The following is a 14,411-nucleotide window of genomic DNA, read 5'->3' on the forward strand; positions in this document are numbered from 1 at the left end:
ATTCCAGCTTTAAAATGCAAAGGGAAGAATTTTTTTCTCAGCTTTAAATTTTTTTTTACATCAGTTTTTTAATAGGGCTGTTGCCCTTTTTAAGTCTGCATCCCTCTATATCTATTATATGTATCAATATCTCTATATATATGGATATATCACTAATATAGTGATAATATTATTGTGATATTATTATATATTATTATGTTATATATTATTATTTATTTTCTTCTTATTGTTGTTGTGATATTATTGTAGTGATAACATATATAAACCATATTATGATGGTTTTGAGCATTTCCAGGTCCCTGTTCATGTTCAGGACCAGTGTCCATATTAGGATTTAAATAGGACAGAGAGAATTTTCTCCTGTAAATTCAGGGCTGGCATCCTCCCAAGTCCTGGCTGTGCCTGAAGGTGACACGGAGGTGTCGCTCCTGCCTTGGCTTTTGCAGGAACTTTATGATGCCTTGTGAAGGCTGACCCAAGCAGAGATTAGATGGAGCTAAAGAATAAAGTAGGGATTTATAAAGAGGCCTCAATAGATCCACCTTGGGCAGCACAACCCAAAATGACCACAGAAAAATGGACAACTGGTCATGGGGTCTGTCACATTTATAAGTTTTGGCCCATCTGCATATTACAGTTAATTATCCAATTATAGCTTTAGCCCATGCAGTCCCATCCTTCTTGTTTTTTTCTTTTCAGTCCATGTTATTTATGCCCTTGGGCCTGAGGTTTGGGTCATTTGTCCTTGGTGCCCAGCTAGAGCAGGAATTGTTTTCTCTCCCGCTCTGTGCACAGAGCTCACCATCCCCTAACATGAACCCAGACCCACACACTAAAGCAACACAAAATCCCAAAAATATAAAACCCAAACCCTGAGGCATGAGCAGACAGAGCTGACCTTGCTGGGGGTGTTGTTGGGCGCAGGACGTGGACGTGGCAGGGCTGTCCCACACGGTGACAGGGCTGAAGAAGTTCACCGAGTACAGCTTCCGCGTGGTCGCCTACAACAAGCACGGCCCCGGCGTCTCCACCCACGACGTCGTGGTGCGCACCCTGTCCGACGGTAAAGCTGCTCCTCTTCTTGCCATTCTGGGGGTTCCAGCAGTTCTCTTAGCAGTGATATTTTTGCTCCACATCTGGGAGAAGTAATGAGGGGGACTCTCAGATACGTACATGCTGCTTTTTCCCAGCCTGGCAGTTGAAGAAGGAGTCAGGATTTTTGTGTTCTCATTCTCCAGGTTGTTTATTGTTTCTTATCTATAACATTCTTTCTCTGGCCTGCTCAGGTCTGTCCAGCAGGTCGGGTTGAGGCACACTGGTGTTATCTTTTTATACTAAAAACTACATGTACATTATTTACCATAACTTCCCAATACCTATCACCTATGTTAGGCAGTGAGCTTCTACTCTAAACCAATCCAAAAGTGCCAACATCACAGCAGAAGATGGAGGGCAAGTAGAAGAAGGAGAAAGGCTGGACACACCTAGATTCATCCATCTTGCCCCCTGAATCCCCATTCTAAAAACCAGAGAAATCAAATTTTTCACCCTGTGATAAATTCACTATCATTCTACTTAAACTCTTTTGACTTGTAATTTTTCTTACAAAGGTTGGTAATTGTTTTTCCATGGGTCAAGATCAAAGGCACAGGGGTCTTGGGCTCTGTGCCAAGGTCTCTGAGCCCCCTGTCAGTATCTCCAGTCCTCCAGGGCAGTCAGAGGAATTTCCTGGTTCTGACAGTGGACTCCATGTTATCAGAAGGCTAATTAATTATTTTATTATACTGTCACTGTCATATTTTCTGAAAAATCCCTTCACCAGGATTTCTTCTCCTGGGGAGCTGAGAAGCCTCAGAGAAGAATGAAAGCAATAATTATCTGATTGCTTCTCCCTGTTTTGCTGCTTTGGAATGTGATTGGAGATTGTTTATCCAACTGGTGGTTGTTTGATTGGTTTCATGTGAATTGTTCTGTCTTAATGACCAATCACCATCCAGCTGTGTAGGGACTCTGGAAGCAGTCACAAGTTTTTATTATCATTCTTTGTAGCCTTTTGTCTGTATCCTTTCTCTATTCTTTAGTATAGTTTAGTATAGCATTCTTTAATATAATATTAGTACATAAAATAATAAATTCGCCTTCTGAGAACATGGAATCAGATTTCTCAATTCCTCCTTTGTCCTGGGGACCCAGCAAATACCACATTATACTATATTACATTATATTACATTACATCTAAACTGAATCTGCCAAGCACTCACCTCAACTGCCCAGAATCTCATGAGTGTCAGCTGACAGTCCTGGCACACACACCTGGATTCAGCTGGCCAATGAATCAAAACACACCAAAATCCAATCAATTCCCTTCAGGTAAACACTCTTCCACCATGCATTCCATTTGTGAACAACACAGGAGCAGTCAATGAGATAAGAATTGTTTTTTCTTTCTCTGATGTTCAGAGAATGTGAATCTCAGAAATATTCTTGGGAAGTTGTGCCTTGCTTTTCTCTGTGAAGAGAAATGTGGCTGCGTTATCTGGCAATTTCCGACAAGTGAATCTTTAACCAGACTTTTATGGGGTTTGGTTGTTGTTGCACGTGGTTGTTCAGGGTCAGAATCCCCCTGGAGGCCTTCCAGAATTGACTGAAGGAAAATTGCACCTGCAGAAGGGTCTGGGATTGTGATTCCAGAACAAGGGTGTCCTTCATTCCAGCATCAGCCATTTATTTCATGGGCTATTGAGCCTACATTGAGTGTGGACAGAAAAAAAAATACACTGAAGGCACCAACTTCAAAGTATTTTCTAAGTTCTCTCACATATGAGCAGACTCTTGTTTTTGGAGTGCTTTTATTTTAATTGTGTTTGCTCTGCAGCACAGATATTGTTAAGTCCATTGCACAGAGTGGTGAGAGCAGGATGTGAGGTCAGTATTTTTATAAGGCAGATAAAGAGGTGATGTGAGCAAACAGAGATGCATGAGCAACTGCAGAGTTAGTGATAACTTGTATTTGTTAGAGAGAAGTTTATATAGAAGAATCCTCAGAGGGAAAGGGAGCAGAGCCTGAATCCTCTCCCCAGGAGTGACCAGGAGCAGAGGGAAATATTGTCCCAAACTCTCCCTGGGTCCAGCTTTGTTTCTGGGACACTTCCTTACTCTGGGTATTTGCTAATTCAGTTCCTCTTGCCTGAGACCCTGTCAGCATCTTCTTGAACCCACACCAGCTTTTATCCTCAACATCAAGTGGGCAAAGGTTCCACAGATAAAAATCCCTCATTCCTCTCTGTTCTGCCCCTGCTCTGTGTTGGGGTCCCTTGTTGCCTGGGGCTGTGCTCCTGAAGGAGGGAATTGCACTCATTATTCCTCTGTACCACTCCTCATTCTGTGGACCTTTGTCATAGTCTCCCTGGTTCATCCATTTTCCAGATTCCAAACACACAGGAGAGGTTGCCCATTTCTCCTGTGGAAGCTGATTCAACCTTTAGAGCCCTTTCCTGAGCTTTTCTCTAGGTTCCTTTTCTCCTTTGTTTTAACTCAGATGGAGGGGACTACAATGGTACCAAAGGTGTAAGTGAGGCATTATTTGCATTTGAGGAGCTTTTTGGGTTTTTCTGAGCACCAAGAGGAGTCAGTCTGAGGTCTTTGTGCAGTTCTTCACCACAGGATCACCCCCTGGGATCTCCCCAGCTCATCTGCCCCCTTCTTCTTGCTCTGGCCTTTCTTTCAACAAGCACTTCCCTCTTATCCCCTCATTGGTAAAAGTGAAGGGATTTCCCTTGAAAGACAGAGAAATCCCTATTCAGATCCTATTCTAGCTCCTGCTTTCTCAATTTCATGCTGTTTTGTTACTTTGGTTGATTTGGTGGAAGTTTCTGACCCAGCAGGTTCAGTTTGAGTAGTTCCATTTTAGTGCTGGCACCACTTTGTCACCTCTGGTATCAAAATAAACTGGGAGAGGTTGCAGAGGTGTTGCAGCTGTTTCATTCTTCAGTTCCTTGACAATTCCTGGGTGGATAAGCCTGGCAAGAGGCTGCTGTTCCCTGTGACTCTTCCATAATCCCTTGCACTGACAGTGGAGTTGGAGAGACCATGGGAATCCTTTGGAAGGGTGTCCAGGACACCTCTCCTTTCCCTTCCCCTCACTACCAATGCAAGGAGAGACTTGGGTGGGCTTACCTTTGTCTTCTTCTGCCCTACCTGACCATTTGCTTGCTCATTCCTCTAAAGGGCCGCCAGCTCCTTGTCTGTTTGAAGAATTTATTTTTAGTTACAATATCATTTTGAAGTTTTCCTGGAGTTCTTTCTTCTCCAGCTTCAGTTTTCACACTTAACCTATAGGTCCTTATTTTCTAAAGCTCTCTGGAGGATGTCATCTTGCTTCTTACAGTCTCATAACCCTGGCAAGCTCTCAAATCTTTCCAAAATGATGCACATTTTCCTCCCATGTTTTCCTGTTGTGATGTCCATGTTCCCTGCAGGGATTTCTCCCTAAGCTTCCTTTAGCCCTGATTTAACCAAGCATCTGCATTTTTATGTAGGTTTTTGCTCCTAATCTCTTACAGAGCCTTGTTGCAGGGATAACTCTGCAAGTATTACCATTTGAACCCAGGTTTATGTGCTGCTCCTGAGGATTGCTTCTCCTCTCCTGGAATTCCTGATCAGGGATTACAGCTGGGAGTGGACTCTGAGCCTCAGAGCCTGATTGAGGCCCTTCCTCACAGCCTCAGAGCCATCAGCCTGTCCTGGTGCTCCTCAGGCTGCTCTCCATGTGCTGTCCCCTCCAGGAGATGCCTTTCCAGAGCAGCTGTGGCTGCTCCTGGAGCCCTGCAGTGTCCCAGGCCAGGCTGGACAGGGCTTGGAGCAGCCTGGGGGAGCAGAAAGTGTCCCCACATGGCAGGGGGGGCACTGGAGGAGCAAGGAAAGCTTGGTTTTGTATCCTCTCCTCTCCACTGTGCTGCTCTCAGACCCTTAGCTCTCCATCCTCAGCTGTGGTGATTTCAGGCTGGGCTGGCAAGGGAAGGCAAATCCTGCTCCTCTCCATTTCTGCCATGGGGAGGTGGGTGAGGGAGGTTTCACCCCATCCTTTACAAACTCTTCTTGCACTTCATGCCCTCCCTGGGATGTTCCTGTGGCTGGGCTGAGCCATTTGGAAAATGAATTCTGCAGGCTGGAGCAGTCCTCATCCCTCTTTATCCCTGTGCTCCTTGTGCTTCCCTGGAGCCTCCCCTTCCTGTCAGGGAAGCCTCAGCTCTGCCAGCTGTGGAGCCACAAGGGTGGCTCCCAGGGTTTTTCTTGCACCCCAGGGTTTTTCTTGCACTCCAGGGTTTTTTCTTGCTCCCAGGGTTTTTCTTGCACTCCCTTTTTGCCTGGATTTCACTGCCATGGGAAGTGAGTAACGAACAAGCAGAGTGGCAGTTCAAAGGCAGCCCCAGTGTCTGAGATGCCCTTCACCTCCTCACTGTCACAGGGCCCTGGGGACTCAGAGGTTCCCTGTTACACAAAATCAGGATAACAAAATCCAGGCCAGAAATTTAAATGTGGGTTCCTTAAATGAAGCAGTGTGTTCAGGAAAGATTTGCCTTGGAAAAGAGCTGGATGGGATATTTCTCTGAGAGTTTGAGAAGTGCTTTTAAAAGTAAACCACATTTTATTTAGATAGGTGTGAAAATAAAGACCTGAATAAAGAGTTTTTTCTTCAAGATGAAAATACAGAATCCTCCTTAACCATTCACTATGTCAGAAAGAACCTGTGGGAGGATTGGTAGTTTTTTTATGTGCTGCTTAAACCAGAATGGTTTGTACTTCCATAGCAAATGAGAGCAGAGAGTAGTTGGATGTGGAAATGCAATATTTGAAAGTTTTGGAGTTGTAATTCCTTTAATGTTTCCAGTTCCCAGTGCTCCACCCCAGAACCTAACGCTGGAGGTCCGGAATTCCAAGGTAAGCTTGGAGCATTTCCTGCTGCTAATGGGTAAATAAAGGGTTGGGAGGGGTCTTAGATTGGGGCTGCTTTGGGTCTTTTTTTTCCTCCCATGCAGCTTTTGAGCTCTTTATGGAGAATATTCTGATATTTCTGAATATCTAAATGGAGAATATATTTCTGAATATCTTTATGGAGAATATCTGAATGGAGAATATATTTCTGAATATCTTTATGGAAAATATCTGAATGTGGGGCTTGGAGGAGCTGCAATCCAGCTGTGGGCTGGCTGTGTGGGATGCAGTGACAGTGCTGATGATGGGAGGGATTTAATGGGGCTGGAAGAATCAGAGCTGGAATCCCTGGGCACACAGAGAAACATTTCTGGAGTGCCTTGGGTCCTTGAGAAGAGAAAATGAAATATTTGGCCGTTGTACCATTGGAATTGCATGCAGAAATTGTTTTTTAAAGCTTTCCTAAAGACTTTTTTCCCAACACCTGCCTGTGCTGCCTTTCCCAGAGCATCCTGCTGCAGTGGCAGCCCCCTCCTGCCGGGACCCAGAGCGGGCAGATCACGGGGTACAAAATCCGCTACCGCAGGGTGGCCCGCAAGAGCGACGTCACCGAGAGCGTGGCGGGCACCCAGCTCTCACAGCTCATCGAGGGTGAGCAGCACTGCCCCCCTGGGGTGCCTGGGTATGGCTGGGGGCTCGGGGACAGGGTCCCTTAGGGCTTCTGTGGGGTCCTGACATCCCTGGTTGCGTTTAAGGGGTCAGGGACAGGATCCCATTGGGTTTCTGTGGGGTCCTGACATCCCTGGATGTGTTTAGGGGGTCAGGGATAGGATCCCATTGGGTTTCTGTGGGGTCCTGACATCCCTGGATGTGTTTAGGGGGTCAGGGATAGGATTCCATTGGGTTTCTGTGGGTCCTGACATCCCTGGATGTGTTTAGGGGGTCAGGGATAGGATCCCCTTGGGTTTCTGTGGGATCTTGTCCTCCCTGGTTGTGTTTGGGGGCTCAGGGACAGGATCCCACTGGGTTCCTAAAGGGTCCTGTGCTCCTCAGGGGTGCCTGCCTGTGTTTGGGGGGTTCAGGGACAGGATCCCATAGGATTTCTGTGCAGTCCTCTCTTCCCCAGGGGTCCCTTGCTGTTTTTAGGAGGCTCAGGGACACGATTCCATGGATCCCTGTGCAGTCTTTGCCTCCCTGGGGTCCCTGGTTGTGTTCAGGGGACTCAGGGACAGGATCCCATTGGATTTCTGTGGGGTCTTGTCCTCCCTGGCTGTGTTTGGGGACTCAGGGACAGGATCCCATTGGGTTTCTGTGGGGTCCTGACATCCCTGGCTGTGTTTAAGGGCTCAGGGACAGGATCCCATAGGGTGTCTGTGGGCTCTTGTCCTCCCTGGCTGTGTTCAGGGGACTCAGGGACAGGATCCCATTGGGTTCCTACAGGGTCCTGTCCTCCCTGGCTGTGTTTACGGGGGGCTTAGGGACAGGATCCCATTGGATTTCTGTGGGGCCCTGTCCTCCCTGGCTGTGTTTAAGGGCTCAGGGACAGGATCTCATTGGGTTCCTGTGGGGTCCTGTCCTCCCTGGGGTCCCTGGCTGTGTTTGGGGGCTCAGGGACAGGATTCCATGGGGTTCCTGCCTTGGAAGTCAAACAGAAGCAGCTTCCAAAGGAGCTCTGGGGCCCTGTGGGCTGCAGGTGGTGCCTGGGGCATGGTGACCTGATTGCTAGCCCTGATTTGGCCGTGGATTTGCTAAGTGAACTGGATGATTCCTTATAAAATGTTTATAAAATGCCTGGAGAAGGTGGCTGGGCACATTGTGTGCCCAAATACCAGCGATGAAGGTGAGGAGGGAAGAGGAGCAGGGGCTGGGCAGGGTTGGCACAGGCAGCTGGACCCAGCTCTGAGCCCTGGGAATGGCTGACCTGGGGCATCCATGGAATGTTCTAGAGGGACTGCATTTCATCCTTTTGTGCACTTAAAAATCCAGCCCAGTCCCTCACTTAGTGTCAGTCACAGCAGAGCAGTGCATGAGAGCAGGAGCAACACTACATTGTGTTCCTCTTTCAAATCTCAGTAAATGAATACTTGATCAAAAGAGAAGACACTGGGAGATTCTGGAAGAGTTTCTAACAAGATACTCTGATTTTTCTCAGCAACTCCAGCTGTGACTTAGCAAGTCTCAGTTTTCTCACAGAATTGAGATATTCCTGTAATTCCAGGATATTCCTGCCAGCAACAAAACCTGCTGGAGAGGTTCAATATACCAAATTTAGAGTTCCTTTTCACAGTGCTCTGATTTTTTTGTACAGACTTTTAGATGCATTGATCAGGTGTGTGAGTTTGCCCACCTGCTGCCTCTGTGCCACCCACAGGTTTGGTGATGGTGGCAGTGTTCCTGTTCTTAAAACTAATTAATTAAACTAATTACCAGCCCCGAGTTAAAGCCTGGCTGCCAGCAGGCCCTCCCAGTCCCTTCCAGCACTGATGCTGGGGGCAATGGGAGTGGAAGGCTGGGTTATCCATGGTTCTGGGATTTAACTGGGATCTGTGGGAATTGCCAAGGTGGTGTAGCTGTGGGAATTGCTGGGCTGATGGAGCTGTGGGATCTGTGGGAATTCCCATCCTGATGGATCTGTGGGAATTGCTCTCCTAATGGAACTGTGGGGATTCCTATCCTGATGGAGCTGTAGGAGCTGTAGGAATTCCTGCCCTGATGGAGCTGTGGGATCTGTAGGATCTGTGGGAATTGCTGGGCTGTGGGAGCTGTGGGACCTGTGGGAATTCCTGTCCTGATGGACCTGTGGGAATTCCTGTCCTGATGGAGCTGTAGGATCTATGGGGATTGTGGTCCTCATGGATCTGTGGGAATTGCTGTCCTGATGGATCTGTGGGATCTATGGGAGTTCCTCTCCTGATGGAGCTGTGGGGATTCCTATCCTGATGGAGCTATAGGATCTGTGGGAATTGCTGACCTGTGAGAACTGTGGGAATTGCTGTCCTGATGGAGCTGTGGGATCTCTGGGATCTGTGGGAATTGCTGGGCTGATGATCTGTGGCATCTATGGGAATCTCTGTCCTGATGGACCTGTGGGCATTGCTGGGCTGATGGAGCTCTGGAATCTGTGGGATCTCTGGGTATGCATGTCCTGATGGAGCTGTGGGATCTGTGGGAATTGCCTGTCCTGATGGCTCTGTGGGAATTGCCTGTCGCACAGGTTTGGAGCGGGGCACTGAGTACAGTTTCCGCGTGGCCGCCATGACCATCAACGGCACCGGCCCCGCCACCGACTGGGTGTCAGCTGAGACCTTCGAGAGCGACCTGGACGGTGAGAGAGAGACAGCCCTGGGCTGGGACAGCAGCGTGGGGAAACATTCACTTCATTGCACTGGAAAATGGGGGAAACATTCACTTCATTGCACTGGAAAATGGGGGATCCATTCACTTCATTTCTCTGAAAAATGGGGGAACCATTAACTTCAATTCTATGAAAAATGGGAGAATCCATTTCCTTGAAAAATGGGGGATCCGTTCACTTCATTTCCCTGAAAAATGGGGGATCCGTTCACTTCATTTCACTGAAAAATGGGGAATCCATTAACTTCATTTCAGTGAAAAATGGGGGATCCATTCAATTAATTTCAGTGAAAAATGGGGGATCCATTCACTTCATTGCACTGACACCTGGCTGCCTCTGAAGAGCAAACCTCTGTGTTTTCACTTCTGTTCTAGGTGTACAGTGGGATTTATTTAGGGCTGACATCAATTTCTGTTTTAACAGAAAATTCTTGCCAAGTCAATAAGGTGGCTTGAAATGGAGCTGCTTCTACCCTTCCTAGAGCTGTATGTTAATGCTCATTCATAGTGACAATGAGATGTCACAGTAGGAAAGAAATAATTGAAAACATTCTCAGCCTCAGCCCTTTGCAGTCTGACCCCCATGGTGGTGCTGTGTTTCCTTTGACCCACAGTAACTCATTTTGAACAGAAGAAAAGGGAGATGAATGATATTTTCTATATTTTCTGCACCACATCTCCCATAAGAAATTCTGTTGTTGGTATTAAATACAAATTATATTGGAATTGTGGGTATTAGAATAATTACATTGAAAATTCTGATGATGGTAGAAAGGTTCCTGAGCTTGTTGGAGCATTAAATGGGATATTCCAAAGCTCTTTGCGTGGGCTCTAAAGGGTTCTCCTCAACAGAGGGTCTTGTCCACCAAACCCATGGGGTTTTGTGCTGTGTCAGAGCAAAATGGCAGCTGGGAGGTGCAGTAATGGAAATGGGTCAAGATTTGCTCTCTGCTGCTGGAGGATCCTTCAGCAGCCACCTTGGGAAACCTTTCTCCCATCTCTGTCTGTGCAAAGCTGATGCTCAGCTTAATCCTGCTCCTCCTGCTGCTCCTTCTCTGGTGTGCACAGAGCAGTGCAGGGCTGTGGGGACTGGGAATTCCTTGATCCCTGTGTCTGTTGGCCCTTGGTGGATGTGACACACCCTTGGAGCTGCCAGGTCCCCACAGTGGGCAGAGCTCTGTACATGGGCACCTCACAGGGCACTGGAATGTCCCTGAACTGGAGTTAGCAACACTTTGCCAGAGGACAGCACCAGGGTTAAATTTAAATTTCAACTGGGCAGAAGGAGGAAGAAGAAAAATAACCTTTTCCTTCTCTGTTTGCTTTGTCATTTAATTTTTTTTTGCCTTCATTGCAGGAAATATGACTTTCTACACATTCTTTCCCTTCAATAAAGTAATAAAAATTGACATTTAAGATGACATAACATGATATTCATATAACTCTGCACACACCTGTGAGATCTGTGTGTGCACACTGTGTTTCTTGGGTTTCTTTCTTTAGAAAGCTCATTTGAATAATTTTAACGCATGCAAATGAATTTACAGCTCATCTTGCATTTCTTAGGTTCAACAGACACATGAGGCATCATTTCTTTTTATTCTATGGCTGCTTTTTGAGTTTAAATAGAAAAGAATTCCCAGGAGAGTCCCATGGATGTGAAGGGGAGCAGGAGTGTTACAGTTCCACTCTGGATTTGGAGCCGGTTCCCCCTGAGTGCAGAGCAGGAGGTGTTGAGCAGTTGTGCAGAGTTTGTCCCCAGGGCAGTGGAAATGTCACCTCTGGTGCTGCTCTTGGAGCTGTGCTGTGTTTGATGGTTGGGAGCTGGAGCTGCTGGGCTGTGTCAGCAGCAGCCCCAGAGCTCCCTGGGCTGGGGGCCAGGGCTGTGCTGTGATCCTGCTAATCCTGTTGTGGTGCTTTATTAAATGTTTGTAGAGAAATGCAGCGTGTTTCATTAAAAAGAAATCCCTGCAGGAAGCACAAGTCCTTGATTCCATTGGAGTGGGGAGCTCTGTTTGCTGGTGCAGGGAATTATCCCTAATCCACGACAAAAGGATTGATTTCATTTTTGAGAAGTGAACCCAAAGTTAGGGACACTCCAGGGATGGGTGGCAGATTGCTTTTGGTTCCACTCAACAGTGGGGAAAAGCCTCTTAGGAGAAATATTAGGGGCTTACAGTGTCACATTGTGAAGTGTTCTGGAGTTAGGGATCCACATTCTGTGTCTCTGTGGGGTGGGGTGAGACTTGGGTTGTTTTGGGGGAAGGCTCTGAACATTTGATGTGGACTCTGTATTTTCTGTGCAGTTCCTGCTTATGTTGTATGAATTATGGGAATCCAAGGATCCAGGCAGGGACAGCTGTAGGACAAGTGAGGAGAACCCTTTGCAGTGCAGTTCTTACAGCTGTGGAATATCCTATTTAATGCCACAACCAGCTCAGGTACTTTTCTTTCATCACCAGAAAAGTGATGGAAAATGTATTATAGTAACTTCTTTGGGCCAGGTCTAATAAGCTTTTGGAAGCCTGTAACACACCTAAGATAGCTCAGCTACTTTTGGAGGCATACAAATCAGCAGGATGGCTTCTGTTGCAGTGTTAGAAATAAAAAGATTGGATAAAAGGCAAAATAACAAACAGAAAAACCCAGCTAGGTGCTAGATGTTCTTGCTCCTGGTAAAAACACTTTACAAAAGCAGATAATTTCTTTGTTCTCTTCTTTTTCTACTAAATTGCCTAGACAGGACTTTTTGGTTCCTGTCCCATTAGCTATCTTTAAGTTTGAGGTGAAGTCCCCCAGGTCCTATGAGGTGTCTTTCCACTTAATAGAGGAGAGAAACTTCTGGTTTTCTTTCCTTTTAAGGGGACAAAGGAGAGTTTAGTCACTCTGTCAACAGGGGGCACATTCCTACACCTCGCCCTTTCTATGCATTTAAAAAGAAAGAGGAAAAAGGAATATGAATTTTAAAAGCTTTATTTTTGAACAATTATTTTCCATGTAATTACTGTAATACTCACAAGTAAGGAATAGGATGGAATTGAGATTAGATTAATTTGTGGAGGGAAAGGATGGGATAAAACTGGGTGATGACATGGGCAACATGGATCTGCCCAAACAGATCTGATAGAAAAACCATCCCAACCCCCTAAGCTTCAGCACAGCTGTGCTGCCTTTTAAAGGGTGAATCTCTTGGAATGCAATGTTAACATTCTGCTCTTGGAGCTCTTTGCTCTCTGCTGCACCCCAAAGTTTCATTGTGCTCATTCCAACACACACAAGTGCTTTATTTGCCCTTCCTGCCTCCTGGGCTCAATGGCAGTGCCTTTCATTAGGGGAAGGCTTTGCATTGCCTCCCTCTTGGGGCTTCTGCTGCTCACAGTGACCCTGAGATGTGTCACAAAGTCTCTTTTCCCAGCCTGGCAGTTGAAGAAGGAGTCAGAACTCTTCAGTTCTCATTCTCAAGGTTGTTTATTGTTTCTTATCTATAAAATTTTGTCTCTGGCCTGCTGAGGTCCGTTCAGCAGGTCAGACAGAGGCACACTGGCCACCCTCAGGGTGGTGTTGTCTTTTATACTAAGAACTATGTGTACATTATTGACCATAACTTCCCAGTACCTATCATCTATGTTAGACAGTGAGCTTCTACTCTGAACCAATCCAAAAGTGCCACCATCACAGCAGAAGATGGAGGCCAAGAAAAAGAAGGAGAAAGGCTGGACGTGCCCAGATTCCTCCATCTTGCCCCCTGAACCCCCATTCTAAAACTTCAAAAATCTATTTTTCACCCTGTGACAAACTTAATTAGTATTCTATTTAGTCTTTCATGGCTTGCAGCTCCTCATACAAGGTTGATAGTTTTTTCCAAGGGCTAAATCAAAGGCACAGCTGCCTTGGGCTCTGTGCCAGGGTCTCTGAGCCCCCTGGCAGGGGTTTGGGCAATCCAGGCCAGCCAGAGGGATGTGCTGAATTGTGACACCCCCCTGTCCCTGCAGAGAGCCGCGTGCCCGAGGTGCCCAGCTCGCTGCACGTGCGCCCGCTGGTCACCAGCATCGTGGTGAGCTGGACCCCGCCCGAGAACCAGGACGTGGTGGTCAGGGGCTACGCCATCGGCTACGGCATCGGCAGCCCCCACGCCCAGACCATCAAGGTGGACTACAAGCAGAGATACTACACCATTGAGAACCTGGGTGAGTGCCTCTGGGCCCCAGCCCAGCCTCCTGAGCTCTGCACTCCTGGAACAGCTCCCATGTGAGCAGCAGCCTGAGCTCGGCGTGCTCCATGCGGAGCTGCAGGAGAAAAAGGGACTGAAATGTCACCAGCATTCACTGGTGGCTCCTTTAACAGGAAAATAAAGATTCACCCCTCCACAGAGCTCTCTGTGGGAGGTAAAACAGCCTGAGAGTGAGAGAAATGGCAATATTAGGAATTCCATCAAATCGGAGCTTTGAGTCATTTTGGTTTTGCTGTTCTGAATTGTTTTTCTCACTCCTGATTTGGCTGTGCTTAAAGGTAGTAAAGGCTGTGCTGTAACCCTGAGCTGTGCTGTCCCTGCCCAGGCAGGGGCTGGAATGAGATGGGCTTTAAGGTCCCTTCCAACCCAAACCAATCTGGGATTCTGCAGCCATGAGCAGAAGGTCTATGTGGAGACTTCCTCAGCTCAAATCACATATTCCAGTTAAAAATTAAAATTGGGACAAAGAAGGTATGGAGAAGCAGAGAGCAGGATTCATTGGCTGTGCTGATTTCTTTTCTTTCCCCTTCAGATCCCAGCTCCCACTATGTGATAACCCTGAAAGCCTTCAACAACGTGGGGGAGGGGATCCCCCTGTACGAGAGCGCTGTGACCCGGCCCCACTCGGGTGAGTGCTGCCCCCAGCTGGGATGGGCTGGGCTGATGGCAGGGTCCTGCTGCCTGCTCATCCCCTGCTCTCTGTCCCTGTCACTGCTTGGCCTTGCTCGTTCTGATAAACCACCTAAATTGGGCTCATTTAAGTTCCAAACTCACCTGACAGCTACTAATGAATGTTCTAACTCCAGGTGTTCCCCCTACTGAGCACAGCCCACGTGGGTGCAGCTCTGAAGGCCCTGGGCTGGGGGGTTATGGCCTTTTGCACTGAGATTTT

At 47.2% G+C, this 14,411-nt stretch overlaps 1 protein-coding gene across 1 annotated transcript in view; it reads left to right on the forward strand.

Annotated features, from left to right (window-relative positions):
- The window catches only part of NEO1 (neogenin 1), a 175,067-nt gene that overhangs the window by 134,498 nt on the left and 26,158 nt on the right, over positions 1–14,411 (forward strand). The window contains exons 11-16 of the mRNA XM_058811045.1: positions 925–1,063; positions 5,891–5,940; positions 6,441–6,585; positions 9,149–9,259; positions 13,281–13,475; positions 14,052–14,147. Coding sequence (XP_058667028.1) covers positions 925–1,063; positions 5,891–5,940; positions 6,441–6,585; positions 9,149–9,259; positions 13,281–13,475; positions 14,052–14,147 — 736 coding nt within the window. The remainder of the gene's footprint in view (positions 1–924; positions 1,064–5,890; positions 5,941–6,440; positions 6,586–9,148; positions 9,260–13,280; positions 13,476–14,051; positions 14,148–14,411) is intronic.

Source organism: Ammospiza caudacuta, chromosome 10, assembly GCF_027887145.1.
Source record: "Ammospiza caudacuta isolate bAmmCau1 chromosome 10, bAmmCau1.pri, whole genome shotgun sequence".
Lineage (NCBI taxonomy): Eukaryota > Metazoa > Chordata > Aves > Passeriformes > Passerellidae > Ammospiza > Ammospiza caudacuta.